General features: G+C 41.8%; 1 protein-coding gene across 1 annotated transcript in view; it reads right to left on the bottom strand.

Annotated features, from left to right (window-relative positions):
- LOC146186714 (uncharacterized) overlaps window positions 1-10,787 on the bottom strand; it is a 150,359-nt gene extending 139,572 nt beyond the window's left edge. The window contains exon 1 of the mRNA XM_084608096.1: window positions 10,494-10,787. Within this exon, the coding sequence (XP_084464222.1) occupies window positions 10,494-10,787 (294 nt within the window). The remainder of the gene's footprint in view (window positions 1-10,493) is intronic.
- Window positions 10,788-15,573: the final 4,786 nt, after the last annotated feature.

The following is a 15,573-nucleotide window of genomic DNA, read 5'->3' as shown; positions in this document are numbered from 1 at the left end:
TAGCACCAGTGTGAAATGATGGTATTTACGTTATTTTCCTGCGCATTGCAGCAAAGCGGACCTCAAAACTTCCTACCACGTATCGCAGCTACAAATCAGTGATGCCATTGATTGCGTTCAGCAGCGGTTTTGCTAAAGAGGTCTATTGCTTGGTTTCAAAGCCCACCAGAGTGGTCGCTTTTACATGTCGAGCCTGCATATAAGCCTTTCTGATGAACTCAAAATAAGCACTGCACAGTCTACCTTCCATTACACCGACACTTTCTAATAGTGCGGAGATTCGGTTGCGGTCATTGGTTGTAAACAACGCCCCTCTCGATGTGGGACGTATTAGCAGACCGGGCAAGGCCACGCCTCTTTGTTAACGTAGGGATGCAATGACTAGATATATGTCAACCCTGTTGAGCCGTAACATCTGCCTAGGCAATGTACGTCACGACTCTGTTTTTTTTTTTTTTTAACATAAAGCGTAGGGTGTCCAATGATCGACGTTCGAAAATTATAATCAGGTTTCGAATCATGTATGACCCATAAAAAAGATTCAATCGCGGATCATATAAACCATCTCTCCTTGGGAATATTGGTGATACTCTTTGCAGCTTACCGACCTGAATATCTTATAGGTATCATTACTGTAAGAAGGGAGGTGGGGTAGATGGCTCCAAGTTGGTAGGATTACCTCACGGGAATTATTTGAGAGACTTTCGTGTACTGTGTACATGCGAAAAATTTATGTTTTGACTTGTACTCAGCAATACAAGCACAATTAAAAAGGCTATGCCGCAGAATCGGCGTATATCAATATACTTGCGACGTTACCAGAATTTATAATTCGCTGCCAGTGTTTCTTTGTGTTTTGTTGCGGACCTCAAGTTCGTATTGAACAACAGCGTAGTTAGGCAATAAAAAATGTCTGTTAAACTAAGCAAACAACCCTTTTAGCATGAATAACTGGGGCTATTCAAAACCTTCTATGTTCGGCGAAAATGCCCATCCGCATGATGACAGCGATGACAGAGATGACAGCGAGTTATGGAATGGTTCAGCAATAACTTAATAAGTGTTAGCAATAAAAAGACACAATGAGTATTTTTTTCACAATTATTTAAAGGGAATTCCAAATGACGTGTCAACAGACCTAATTGTGATCATTGTAAAGGTCCGTAAATTATGCTTTTGTCAACAGTCAAATACTTATAAGTATGCTTCGATTCCGACATGTCTTGGAATACTCATTTGTCTTTTGTATGTTCTCATTTCCGGAAAGTTGCGTGTTTGCTCTACTCTGTCAAGTCCCTTTGCCTTATGAATGTGCGCAAGCAAATAGTATACGCCTGAGCCTACATTGTGTTACGCTATGGCGTTTGCTGCTTTTATTTCTGCTCTGCCTTTTGACGAAAGAAAGTGATCACTGTACTGAAATCCGCCCTTCAATCAATATTACATGGTAGGTCACGTGATGATCATAGCAACATTTTTGAACGTTTACATATACCTGACTTTTCTCATCTATTTTCTGAAACAAAAGTTACTAAACACATCTGGTCAAATGATTTTTGCACGCCTTATGTTCTTGTAAAAGATCTGCGAAGTTGCGATCGTTTTCTCGTGCCTAGAGTGCGTACACGCTACGGCGAGTGTCTTTGAAAACATTATGTTCCCTCTGTTCTTAACCGGTTTCCCAAATAAATATTTTCTTCTAATTCCACAATCATAGTGAAACATTTTCTTGTGAAATTAAGATGTTCGTTCCAGTACACAGCTTTGTTACTTATATTTTTACATGTTTTCTCACCTGACGTGTGTATTTCTTGCGTTCGCTCTTTTTGAATCGATTTTCTTCTCTCATTGTTTTTTTTTTTGTTACTTTTATCGTTTTTTTTTTGCGACATGTCAGGTTGGTGCATGGCTTATATGCTGTCAACAGCTGGGCACTGCCATTCAAGCCTTCGGAGCCTTTGGCAGGTCTGCATTTGTACTGCAAAAAGGAAATATTAAACTTTTAATAATATTATTTGATACTATAACCTTCTACAAGCCCTGTGAACTACGTTGCAGAGCGAATTTACGAGCAAATATTTTCCACTCATAAGTGACAAGCTGTAACAAACTAAGCACAGCTTGTTTTACTAGATTCTGAGCGAGGGAGGCCGAGGATGAAATGGCAGAAAGTTATGCAGTACTTCGCATATGGCATTTATTTCGGTGAACGAACCGCGCTCAAAGCCAGGACCAGCAGCTCCCTTTAGCTCTTCATTCAAGCGGATATTATGCAATTAAGTATCTAAGCGATTAAGGTGGAAGGGGCATCAGTTACATATTACACACTACCCGGAGTCATGTTCAGGAACGTGCAAGATTAGTTTGTAACTGTCGTCCCTAGCAAATTAAACAAAACAACAATATTTCTCTTTGTTTCATTTACATGTGTTCTAATTAATAACAGAGTTCAAAGAAGATATTTCGGCTAGTCTGCATGAAGATATCCCTTACTAGATCGCAGAAAACACGGACACAGGGAGAAAAATATTTATGGGCAAATCAAGCGCTCACTTCAATTTTTTTCTGACACCAGGGGATGAAAGACAAACATAGAAAACCAGCAAAAACAAGTAACATGTCCACATGCCCCTAAAAATTACAAAATTAATGCGTGCATTGGTCAAATTGAGCGATGCATTAACTATAGCCTTCAAGAAAATTCCGTTTCTCTCATTATGTTTATACTGCATCATCGACTGATCTTGCTCGGCACCGTCGTTCATGTGGATAGAAACCTAGTTTTGAGAGCGCCGTAATTCTTCTCACACATAAGGATAAAGTGTCCAGAGAAATTATGGAGGCCTATTTATAGATCAAGTATGGTGACAATTTGATCAGTCATCCATCAGTGGTGGTGTCGAAGAAGGAACTGAATTATTTTAGCCCTACCTATGTCGGCTGATAGACTGTTTATGTGAACCTATCGCATTATGGGTGTGATTGTTGGGTGCGGATACGAGTGTTATTACCTAATGACAGGTGGGCGCTGGTTTGGAGCGTGTGTGAAGTTTTTGTTTGTTTTGTGTGGTTTATGTTTTTATATTTTATTTTCATTTTGACTTTTGAAATTTTGGAATTTTATTCAGTGATGTTTTGTGACATGGGTTACATGTTGTGACATTTTGTTCTGGTTTTGTATGTTTGTTGTTCTCGTTCTGGTGTGAGAAGTTGAAGCGAGCACTTGTTGTGTCTATATTTGTCTCTTTGCTTTCGTGTTTCTTTTTGCGCTCAGCGAAGTGATGTACTTATTAACATCAACACGAAGCGTATAACCAGGCATTAGTAATTAGAATCCGACGCCGCTGCCGTATGGAATTGAATGTACATTTTGTTGAATGATGCAAGGACGCCTTTATCCACTGGCTTAATGCAATTACAAAGACAAACTGCTAATTTCCGCCAAGCATAATGTTCTGCCTACCAAACAATTCCAGCCAATAATCTACCAGGAGACGCGAGCGCGTTTCTGTTACATTCTTACTACCTGGCTGACTACACACTCATAAACTTCAGAAAAAAAGTTTGCTTGTGAGCATTCAGGTTATTGTGTCAGATACTGCCTATTGAATTAAGCTTGTGTTATTAATACGAAATGCACTTATTTTGTGTTTCACTGCAATTTCGTGCAGTACAGGGCATAATACGGTTTTTATACAATAGACTTAAACGACGCTGCGTTGGCCTATTTCTTTATGAAGAGCAGGAATGCATACGAACGACTGAAAATATTAAATATACACAGCAGGAAAATGAAGGAAACGTGGCTATCCAGAAAAAATAAATTGGTCTGGCTTAGCTTATGGTTAAGCCAGCATACTAGCCTAAAAAACTTAAACATTACCTGGCTATACCTGATTAGCCATTCATAGACAAGACATTACCTGGCTACACCTGGTTAGCCATTTCATAGACAAGAACTGCGCTTTGCGTTCTGGCGAGCCGCCCTCGCCCTGGCCGACATCTCGCTGCTCAACTGACTCAACGAGAGCGTCGCCTTTTATACAATTGCGTGACGTCAGTATCTCCTAGCGGTAGGAGCGAGAGTTAGGCCGCCGGCGGCGGCTGCGCGTCCGCAAGCGATCGCACGAGTTGAGCCCCAGCTTTCACAGCTATTGTGACGTCATATCACGTGGTGCGCCGATGTAGGCCAAGTGGTAGCTACGCGGCCGCGCACGGCGCAGCAAGGAAGAGCTCGGTTGTGCGGCTAGTATGCTTCGCATAAAAACTGCGTGTTGCTTAAAAACATCAGAATAAACGTTGAAGTGGAAACGGGCAACGAAGCTAGAAGCCGGAGAGCCAGAGTGCGAGTAAAGTACAAGGGTGAATCCTGGGCCACTGCGTAAGACATAGATTGTTGTCCGATCTCAGGAGATGGCCGTCGTTTGTCTCTGCGCAGTGGTAGGCTGCTTTGATAGCGGTCGCCAAAGGCAAACGGTCGAACAACCTCATGGTCCGCCTATAAATCAGGGCCGAAAGAAGCCACCATCGTCTGGCAAATGCCTTCCTCTATTTGCAATTCCTAGCCGGAATAAAGACAACAGCAGCCAGAAAACTGAGTACGTCGTACGGCTGAAGTGGGCAGCAGCGGCTCCATTGGCTAGCAGAGGCGGGGCGGTGTCAGAGATTTTAGCAACGTATGCTTTTGCCGACACTGCATCAGAGAGCGCGTACGTCTCGATGCATTACAAACCAATATTTCTTGGGGGAAAAGACAGCAGCCAGGTCTGCGGTTGTACTGTCTGCCATTGTCGGTATACAGCTATTGTATGACCAAGATATTGATTATTCAAGCAGAAGTCTTGGTACTTTCTTTTGACACACTAATCGCCGCTCCTAGGGGTGCTGTGCTGTGGCCTACAAAGAAATGTCGATTTATAATCTGTTTCCATTTCACTATAGATTAACCTTGGATAAGCAAAGGAAATCTACATGCAGTATCAGGTGATATACATGGTATATGTGACTCTATTGAAACGAAAATCCTCTAGGCTAGTAAACAAAACCGTAGTAGTAATGGGCTCTTGGTTATCTTTGACTACATGGCGTTCTTTACGCTTGCCTTGAAGTACGTCGGCGTGTTTGTGGCTCACTTAGTTGAAGTGCGACCAGACTGGATAGTTTTCGAGCCCTTCAAACAGGTATCAATAACCCGACGATAAATTCATTAACACAAATTCTTGGCGGAGAGCATGACAGGATTTTTGAACAGCTGCCTTTGCCTTCGCTTCTTCAGGAATGTAGGATCTGTGAAAGGGGGAGTTGAAGATCAGGTAACTTCTATATTAATCCTAAAATTAGTTTCATAATATGGAACACCTCAGGAGCCTGCAGACCTCATTAGGCAGACACATTCTCTTTAGCATGCTGGTACGCGGTAGAATTTTGCATGAAAAATCTCATAGCATGCATATAAACGTTGCTGACTCCCAAGCCTTACAATTTTTGTGGCCTAGTCGATACCTTGCGGCTTTCAGCGAAAGGGTCATATGTTAGAATTGCATCCATGATTCTAGGAATGTTTCTTTCAAGCAAATCAATTTCCTAATATTGACAAACGATTTGTGAGATTTGGCAGGGCTCATTTTGTCGTACATGTTACGTTTTAACACATTTTTTTTTTCTTTGCACAATGCCGTTGTGGCGCTATTTCCCTGTATGGCGGCCTGCGCCTCGCCAACCTGTCACTTATGACAGCTTTTTCTGCAGGTCTTCACTGGTTTGTATTTTTATGGGACATAAATACAGGCATTATTATTATTATTATTATTCTCACGCCTGAAGTTTTGTTTAACACGAGCGGTGTGGGGTCTTTGCAATTTATGCGTAACGTCAGGCTGTATTGACGTCAAGAGATTCTGGACTAATCCCGTTTTGCGTTTACTTCCAATACCACCGGCGGCGAACGCCGGATATTTTCTGACACGGGACTCCTAACTCTCTCGCATTGAATGCTGGAGATGCCCGAGAAGCGTGTCGTTTGTCTTTAAGAAACTGGGATTTAATGTAGTCTTTCACCGTTTTTAGGTTTAGGCGCCGAATGTAAATAAAAATTGACAGAGAAGGAGCTTAAGATTTGTTACGTGCAGTGAATGGGAAATCGTAATATTTGAATGTCATAAGTTTTAGTTCTATATTTTAGTTTTACTCTCGTGCCTAAATATCGCAATCATTGCTTGCATCGTGCATTCACTAGGACCACGCTTCTTTAGTTTGATCTAATTAGCGTTTGTAGCGTTTGGGTAGCATCGCCGTGTTGCAATTCGACGCCGTCTTCTCGTATCATTTATTTATTTATTTATTTATTTACCCTCAGGGCCCGGGGGCATTACAGAGAGGAGTGGGATACATAAAAGTATATGAATGTACGTACAGCAAAGTTACAGAAGAAAATGCATTACAATTACATAAAAAACATGCGCAAAACGAACAAGGAAAACAAAACTTCACAATGCAGTGGGGATAAGTAAAAACTATGTCAGGAAGTAAAGGGCAAACAACATAGTAACAAGCAATATACATTCAAAGAAAAACAATGGCTTTTCGAAATGCGTCGTTATCTGTTATACGTGCGATATCATGGGGAAGGTGATTCCAACTGACACAAGTTCTAGGTATGAATGAGTCATGGAAACATTTTGTGTGACTAGATGGAACCCCAACTTTATGGCGGTGATCAATGCACGCTGATATGTAAGATGGTCTTGTTAGTAACCTTTCTTTCAGGTAGCTGTTGTGGTAAATTTTATGAAAAAGGGTTAATGATGCTACTGATCTGCGGTGAGATAGAAGTGGAAGGGACAAACTTGATTTCATGGCAGTTACACTACTTTTTCGGTGATAGTTTGACAGTATGAAGCGACAGGCGCGGTTCTGCACAGCTTCCAAATCGGATACGAGTGAATCAATGCCAGGGCTCCAGACAGATGCAGAATATTCTAATTTGGAGCGTACCAGAGTTTTGTAAAGCAATAATTTTAAAGAACTGGATGAACGAGAGAAATTTCTCCGAAGGTACCCTAGCATGCGGTTTGCGTTATTTACGATATAGTCAACGTGGGGTGTCCAAGATAGGTTAGAAGAAATGTAAACACCTAGATACTTGTAAGAGTACACAGTCTCAAGAGAAACATTGTTAATCTGATAAGTAGTGGGTATGCTGGAACTACGAGAAATGTGCACATGCTTACACTTATTAATATTTAATTCCATATTCCATTCCTTACACCAATCAAGATCCTTGTTAATATCAGACTGAAGGCAAGAGGCATCATTATCATCATTAATTACACGGTAAAGAACGCAGTCATCAGCAAAAAGGTTAATTGAAGAAGAAATGTTAGGCGGTTAATCATTTATATAGATGAGAAAAAGGAGGGGCCCGAGAACGGACCCCTGAGGTACGCCAGAACGGACAGGTATAGAATGTGAATCTAAGTTATTTGCTGTAACAAATTGTGAACGGTTTGAAAGAAAACTTTTCAGCCATACAAGCACCATAGGGTCAATGTTCAGGTTATTTAATTTAAGGAAGAGAAGCGCATGAGAGACCTTGTAAAACGCTTTAGAAAAGTCAATAAATATGCAATCTGCCTGAAGCCCGCGATCAATGATGCAATGAAGGTCATGTGTGAAGCATATTAGCTGAGTTTCGCATGAAAATGACTTACGAAATCCATGCTGGGTTATGCTGAAAAAGGAATTCGACTCTAAAAAAGAAACAAGATGCGAGTATATAACATGTTCCATGATCTTACAAGGGATACTAGTGAGTGATATAGGACGAAAGTTGTGAGGAGAATGTTTATTTCCAGACTTATGCAGAGGAATCACCTTCCCAACTTTCCAATCATTGGGAATACAACCTGTTTCAAGAGACTGATCAAATAATTTAGTAAGGATTATGGAGCATGATGACTTTGTGTTTATCAAAAACTTAGAATTAATATTGTCAACACCGCAGGAGGAGGAGACCTTAAGATTTTCTATAAGATTCAGAACGCCTGATACGTCAAATAGAACTGGTTCCATGGCAACAATATCAAAAACAGGGCCCTCGCGATTTGCAATAGAAACATTGTCAGAAAAAGCTGCCGCGAAAACATTGTTAAGAATAGAAGCACATTCGTTAGGTGGAAACGCAACGCCGTCAGAAGATGTGAGTAATATTGTGGATGTGTCTTTCTTGTTGACAATGTTCCAAAATTGTTTAGGATTGTTAATCAACATAGCAGGTAAAGTATGGTTAAAGAATGAGTCCTTGGCGCTTTTTAGCGCAGTTTTGTACTCAGCTGCCGCGAGGAAATAGGATTCGCATCGTTGCTTAGAATTCGACCACATGGCAGAGCGAAACAAATGCTTCTTTTTATTGGAAAGTCTTTTTAAAAGATTATTAAACCAAGGAGATTCCCTGTTGCACCTCAAGGACCTAAGTGGCACGAAAGTTTTAGTGAGACGTTCCACGGCGTACTTAAATAATTTCCAGTTGGTGTCAACAGAACGCAGTGAGAACCCAGGTAAGTATTCGTTCAGAAAAAAAGCTAGTTCGCGGTTAATGGTGTCAAAATCGGCCCGTTTATAATCTGTAATGCGCTTAATCTGATTGAGGTGGCTACAAGCAGGAATTTGCACATCAAAGTGCAGCAAGGAATGATCACTGAGGCCAGGCAGGTGCAAAACCGAAGAGATAAAATGCGGTACGTTAGTTAGAACAAGATCTAAAACGCTAGATGTGGATGAAGTAGTTCGAGTAGGTTTAGAGACTAACTGTGACAGGTTGAAGTCCAAACACGTCGTCAAAATCTTGTTACATTCAGTGGAGAAAGGGCTCAGATAAGGCGGAGTATCAGTCCACACGATACTGGGGTAGTTAAAGTCTCCAGCTAAGAGAACAGGCATGCTCGGAAAGCGTACAGTGATTAGGTTAAGGGCGTCATGTAATTCGTCAACAAAAGTCTGGCTCGAAGATGGGGGACGGTAACATATGCCCAAAATCATCCTCTTAAAATGTGCACAAAGTTCTACCCAAGCCAACTCTAAGCTATTAAAAAAATTAATAGGTGATGCAACAATATTATCCGCGACAGCTATTAAAACTCCTCCGCCACATTTCTGACCTCTATCTAATCTAAACACATTACAACGCTTACTACAATCAAACAGTTCTTTGTTGGCTATCATGGAAGAAAGCCATGTTTCCGTTAATAACACAACGTCAGCATCACACGAATCAATGACAGAATTAAGTTCATCGCGCTTAGGTAATAAGCTTCTTATATTGGTAAAAAGAACAGAAAGAGAGTTTACAGCACCAGGTGCCGACCCACCGCCCCTCGCACATCCCTACGACGCAGGACCTGTCAGGTCAGGTGTATCGATACTTGAATGCTGATGGTGGTCCGGCGAAGAATTCAAGCGATCAGCATGCTTAGTATGCGACGAGCCAGATGTGACGTCACTAGTTTCACCATCAAAAAATGGTGTAGGTTCCCGAAGATTACTTTCAATGAAAACGCAATCGCGAAAAGGGTTATAGCTGTAGCATTGGCCATTAATATGCAGTTTGTTGTACCTAAGTTTGTAATACCCGTCCTGTTCCTTAACGAACTGAAACAACTTTTTCCTGGCCTGGCGTGTTTGAAACGAGTAATCTTCACTCACGGTGATACTTTTATCTTTTAGTTCGGTAGACTGAGATATAACCTGTTGCTTAGTTTTAAATGAGCGGAACTTCACGATAACAGGGCGGCATTTTCCGTCTGAGAATGCACCAATTCTATGAGAACGTTCAAACGCATCCTTTGTAAGCTCTGGACTAAAGCAGCTGGAAATCATGTCTAACAGCTTTACTTCGGTTTCTTCCCATGTTTCCGATGGACTGTCAGGCAATCCAAAAAATATTAAGTTGTCTCTTCGCTGCCTGTCTTCCAACTGAGCTTGAGAAACCTGCAGTCTGGCATTTTCACGAACCAGGCTGTCCGCGAGTTCACGCAGGGTTAGCAACTCTTGTCGAGCTACGTCATCAGCAACTCTTGTCGAGCTACGTCATCGGATGATGTTTTGGTTTCAACCGCAGAGAGCCTCGCATCAATATCAGAAATGCTCTTCTTCATAGTTTCCTGGCATTCTTTAATCTCAGTAATGGAAGTAACTGGACGTGACTGTTCCGTTTCCATTCTAGCAGTGCGTGCTTTAACACTTTGTAACAAAGTCAACATATCATTCAGCTTTCCCTGTAGTGTTTCATCTCTTTCATTGTCTCTAGACCGCGTAACAACACCAGAACCACTGGAACCAGGACCAGGGTTAAGCTCAACGTCTTCCGACTGCAAGAGCAGCTGGCAACACACATCAAATGACTGCACAAGCAAACCTAGTAGCAATCGTGGGCGTGGGAACAGCAGAAGACAGGCATTGCTGGACTTTTTAGCAAACATGGAAGTGTCATTACTGACCTGCATGAACAAACGCATCGTGTCAAACAACCGTAGAATGATGCTGTTCACACGCCCACTGGAAGGCGCGGGTCGCTGGCGTCCGTTTATATCCAGAGGAAATGGTGATGCCGTTGGTAATGAGCTGTACTTGTGCGAGGGAGCAGTGGTCCAGGATGGTTGCCAGGACTTGTTACATCCAGCGAAGTCATCATTACGGCCGAAAACTGCAGGCGTGAATGCGGGGATGACACCTGGGGCGTCCGATGCCGTGTAGATTTGAAGACATCCCACTATCTGCATGAACAAACGCATCGTGTCAAACAACCGTAGAATGATGCTGTTCACACGCCCACTGCAATGCTGTTGTGGCGCTATTTCCCTGTATGGCGGCCTGCGCCTCGCCAACCTGTCACTTATGACAGCTTTTTCTGCAGGTCTTCACTGGTTTGTATTTTTATGGGACATAAATACAGGCATTATTATTATTATTATTATTATTATTATTATTATTATTATTATTATTATTATTATTATTATTCTCACGCCTGAAGTTTTGTTTAACACGAGCGGTGTGGGGTCTTTGTAATTTATGCGTAACGTCAGGCTGTATTGACGTCATGAGATTCTGGACTAATCCCGTTTTGCGTTTACTTTCAATGCCACCGGCGGCGAACGCCGGATATTTTCTGACACGGGACTCTTAACTTTCTCGCATTGAATGCTGGAGATGCCCGAGAAGCGTGTCGTTTGTCTTTAAGAAACTGGGATTTAATGTAGTCTTTCACCGTTTTTAGGTTTAGGCGCCGAATGTAAATAAAAATTGACAGAGAAGGAGCTTAAGATTTGTTACGTGCAGTGAGTGGGAAATCGTGATATTTGAATGTCATAAGTTTTAGTTCTATATTTTAGTTTTACTTTCGTGCTTAAATATCGCAATCATTGCTTGCATCGTGCATTCACTAGGACCACGCTTCTTTAGTTTGATCTAATTAGCGTTTGTAGCGTTTGGGTAGCATCGCCGTGTTGCAATTCGACGCCGTCTTCTCGTATCATTAACTCTTCCGAAGGTTTCAGTTTTTTAGACATTGAATTACTTTAATTTCGCTAAATGCTGATCCTGGTAAATTTTGTTTCAATCTGTATAATGTTTACTTGACATCAACTGGGCCAGCAGGCTTCTTTTAGTTTGGTGTCGGTAGCTGACTGGTGTTCGATACGACGATTTTAAAGTCTAATTTAGAAAACAAGGTTGTAGGGCAGATAAGTTTCTGAGACAACGCCGGGTTTTGTTGCTTATGTTTGATATAATGATTTCCACTTAACAGGATACTTTGCTGCATATAGTACTGTCAGCTTTAAAGGCATATAAATCTACGCTGAGCAGAACATAATCGCTTTATGGGTAATGTATTGATGTATCCAACCCCCTCTCTCCCCATCCAATGAATCAAGCTGCAAAATAATATAAAATACGAATATAACAAAGGAACCTAAATGACACTCAGATATCGCATTAGTTTGGGGCCTCGTAAATGCTTAGGCTCAATCTGTTCGGCATGCCGTTAGCATGGTCATTTTTGCTGAGAGATCGTTCCGCTCACTACATATTCCTAATTTTAATACCTTTCTTAATCAAATTGACATATAAGAGTCACGTAGTGTTTCCTAAGAGTTTTCTCGGTATATAGTCATATCGGCATTATGTATTCTTGTATGTAAAGGCCTTCCATTTAAAAACCACAGTTTATTTATACAGATAGGCTTGTTTATTCAATCGTCTGTAATTGTGACCCTTCAGAACCCTGCTATATTACCGGCTGAATGCCACTTGACTATCTTCGACTCGTGTATGGTATTTACGGACTGGTCAAGAAATTAATAAGGTTTAAAGTCACGTGGCGAGCGCTGATGTCTGCCTCGAAAATCACGCCCCTAAACCCGGTGGTCGCTCTTGGCTAATCTAAAAATTACGTGGCACAGAAATGTTACTGCTCTTTCTCCTAATTAAAACATCCTACAGCGAGAACACCTGCATATCCGAGCATGAATTTCACTTAGCTTCAGCGAGTTCCTTCCGCGTCTTGAGGTTTTTTTTGCATATCACTTCGCACACTTGGACACGCTTGTTCTTTTTTCTATTTTTTTCGTACAAGGCGTATAAAGTTTCTCTTTAATCATATATTGCGAAAATATCTCGATGGCCAAGGGGTTTTGTGAGGACTCCGAGCCAAGACTCAGAGGTGTTCTGCTCTCCCCAATACGACAGTTCTTTTTCGCAGATAATTTGCTTTATATTCCTGTGCGTCCTAATGAGTTGAGTCATGCCGCGAACTAAAGACAATATCTCTAATGGTATAACTAATTTCAACTATGTGTAAAGCCCCAATATGGGATACCAATCCGGGAATTATCGACACAGAAACGACGCGGACAATCAGACCGGAACTTGTTTTGAACTCAAAACCTAGTGCGAAAGTACATTAAAAGCGCTTCCCGGATAGCGCACTTTAGAGATAAATTGCTACACAGGCTGTACAAGGGAACAGAAAATAGAGACGGTGATATCTTCTGCCTTTTTTTCTCGATTTTCATGAGGTTGAGATGGTCGCGATAATTCGACCACAATGAGGTTTCCGAACGTGCTCTGACATCGAACAGAATGCAGGTGACTTCTGTTTTGTGTCTTCATTTCAACATAATTTGGAAGCTCCCGAGGATAAACATGAAGACAGCTAATTACCAGTCGATATACGTAGAAATATTTTGTGATTTCCTGCACTCAGTACGAGGCATAATCAATAATACTCGAAACATAATAACGAGAACAGTGTTAAAACTGTTGGTCAAGGTTTTTGCACTCATGTCACGGCTGTTCCAGGCCCAGAAATGCTGGGCTTTTCTTTTTTATCAGCTGATTAGTCTTCGTACAATATGAGGTTAATACATCACTCAAATACACCAACGGTAATTAGCTCACTCCAGGATCTGCCGCTGAAGTTCGTGCGAAAACCACCTCTGAGTAATTGAAGCTCTTGTCCACAATATTTGAAACCGCCTGGGGATATGCTTATCACAGCGCGAAGGATTATTCGCGAAACATACCTCCACCGTTTTTGGTGGCTTCAAATTCACGAATCCGAAAACCTGCCCACCAGATATAACTAACGCTAAAAATAGGTATGCTTTCGAGGTTCGTGGGTTGAGAAAAATAGAATAAAGAAGATGACATAAACCACCAACAAACAAAAACGTAATTCAGTAAACTATGATGATGAATTCACTGTCAGCCACATTAAGGAACCTTTTGCTAAGTTAGATCAAGCGGATATCAACGGATATATGAAAGAAGCAGGCGTTGAAAGGGCACCCCGCCAAAGAGAGAAGATTAATTACCTTACCTCAAAGGCTTTTATGAACTCAAGCGTGACACGTACTCTTTATTAAGTCATGAAGTGCGGAGAAGCGCACAACTTCCGCTTCCTGATTCTGACGGTAGCGCCTCGAAAATCAAGAAAGTCTGCACCAGTGAGCAGCTGTTCGATAATGCACCAGATCTGCCGAACGCCCGCCTATCTCGTATCTGCACAATTTACTTTTGTACTGCATGGAAATAGAAAGTAATAGGCTGAAACTGCAAACTGCTCTATTAAAATATACATGTATCTATTCTCAAGTGTTCATTTTGATTGATTCTCTGTCTTTTTGAGAAAAACGTTTCCTTGCCATAGCGTAGTCATTTATCATAATGCGCACAAGAGTCCAACAATATATTCGGAATACTTTCAGAAGCATGCGGCGAAACTATTGCGTTCGGTGTGCAGTAAAGGGTGGACAATATAACATTCGATGAGATCTTTGGCTGCGGATTAAAATTACAATATTGGAGCTACCTTCATGGTAACATATAAAGAACCTATTTTTTCGTGACTGTACCTACGCCCGAAGCAATGAATTGTCAGGCTCTTGGCCAGTTCGCCTTCCGGTAAATATACGGTCTCCACCAAACAGTCGAGGAGCCTTAACAGATATTCATACGAAGCGTTTAAAAGACCAGTCAGCATTAGATTGAGGAAACACTGGGGACAAAATTTCAGGAAATTGAGCTAAGCAAGCTATTTCAAATAGGAACAGACAAAATTGCAGCTGCAAGAATGAAATGATCAGAATTCGACTCTCATGCTCCTGTTAGGCATTCAATTTTATTTTAATATCAGTCTGGCAGCAGCACTAACATACTACATACAATTATCAGATCCTTTAATGAACCCGAACTTTAAATCAGGTAAGAATATGGTCTTCCACATGGAGCATTTGTGCTCAATTCTGAGCCTTTTGTATTTACTTTTAGATTGGTGTCATTTTTTCTGACCATTGCCAAAGTGACGTCATCAATTCGTATGGGCTATAGCGGTGGTATTACTTCTGCGAAAAACGATGTTGCGGAGAAATGTCTTCCTTTAACTGACTGCTCCAATCTGGTTACTTTTGCTCCAAAAACATGTTTCTGCCAACGGTGCAGCTCGGAAAACCTACAAAAGAGAGAAAGGACTTGTGCTAGCTGGGATGTTTTCTTAGTTGCAAAACGGCCACGGACATCCTACGCATTAGTGCCGCGCGTGATCTCGGTTGGTCCAAAGGCTGGGGGACCACTGTCTCCTATAGAAGTCCGCGCCAAAAGGAATGTGTCAGGTCCGCTCTGTAACAACCCCTGTAGTGCCACATGACGCTGCAACTAACATCCCACTGCACTCAACTACGCAACCACTACGGAGTGGACAGGGCGGCACCACCGTGGCAATGTCATCGAATGTACCCTTTCTTGAACAGTTGTTCACTGGCTGCTTGCTGTTCGCTTCCGGTGGGGCGACCTCGTTCTCTACTAAAGGATGCTTCTTGCAGCTTGACGAAATCCACGTGGCACAATGCCTCCCTCAGTACAGCTCTTTCTGCTCATTTTCACCTGACGTCAATATGCTCTGTGTTCAGGACGCGGACAATGACTACGGCGCACCATCTTCGGGCACGCTGACGTCAACACGCCATCACGGGACAGCAAGACCGGTGGATATAAAAGACGCTCCCTCAAGTTCGTGCTTTA

The sequence above is a fragment of the Amblyomma maculatum genome, chromosome 6 (assembly GCF_055883805.1).
Source record: "Amblyomma maculatum isolate TAMU_Amacu chromosome 6, ASM5588380v1, whole genome shotgun sequence".
Lineage (NCBI taxonomy): Eukaryota > Metazoa > Arthropoda > Arachnida > Ixodida > Ixodidae > Amblyomma > Amblyomma maculatum.
The sequence above is the reverse complement of the archived record's forward strand: the minus strand, read 5'-3'. Positions and strand labels throughout refer to the sequence as shown.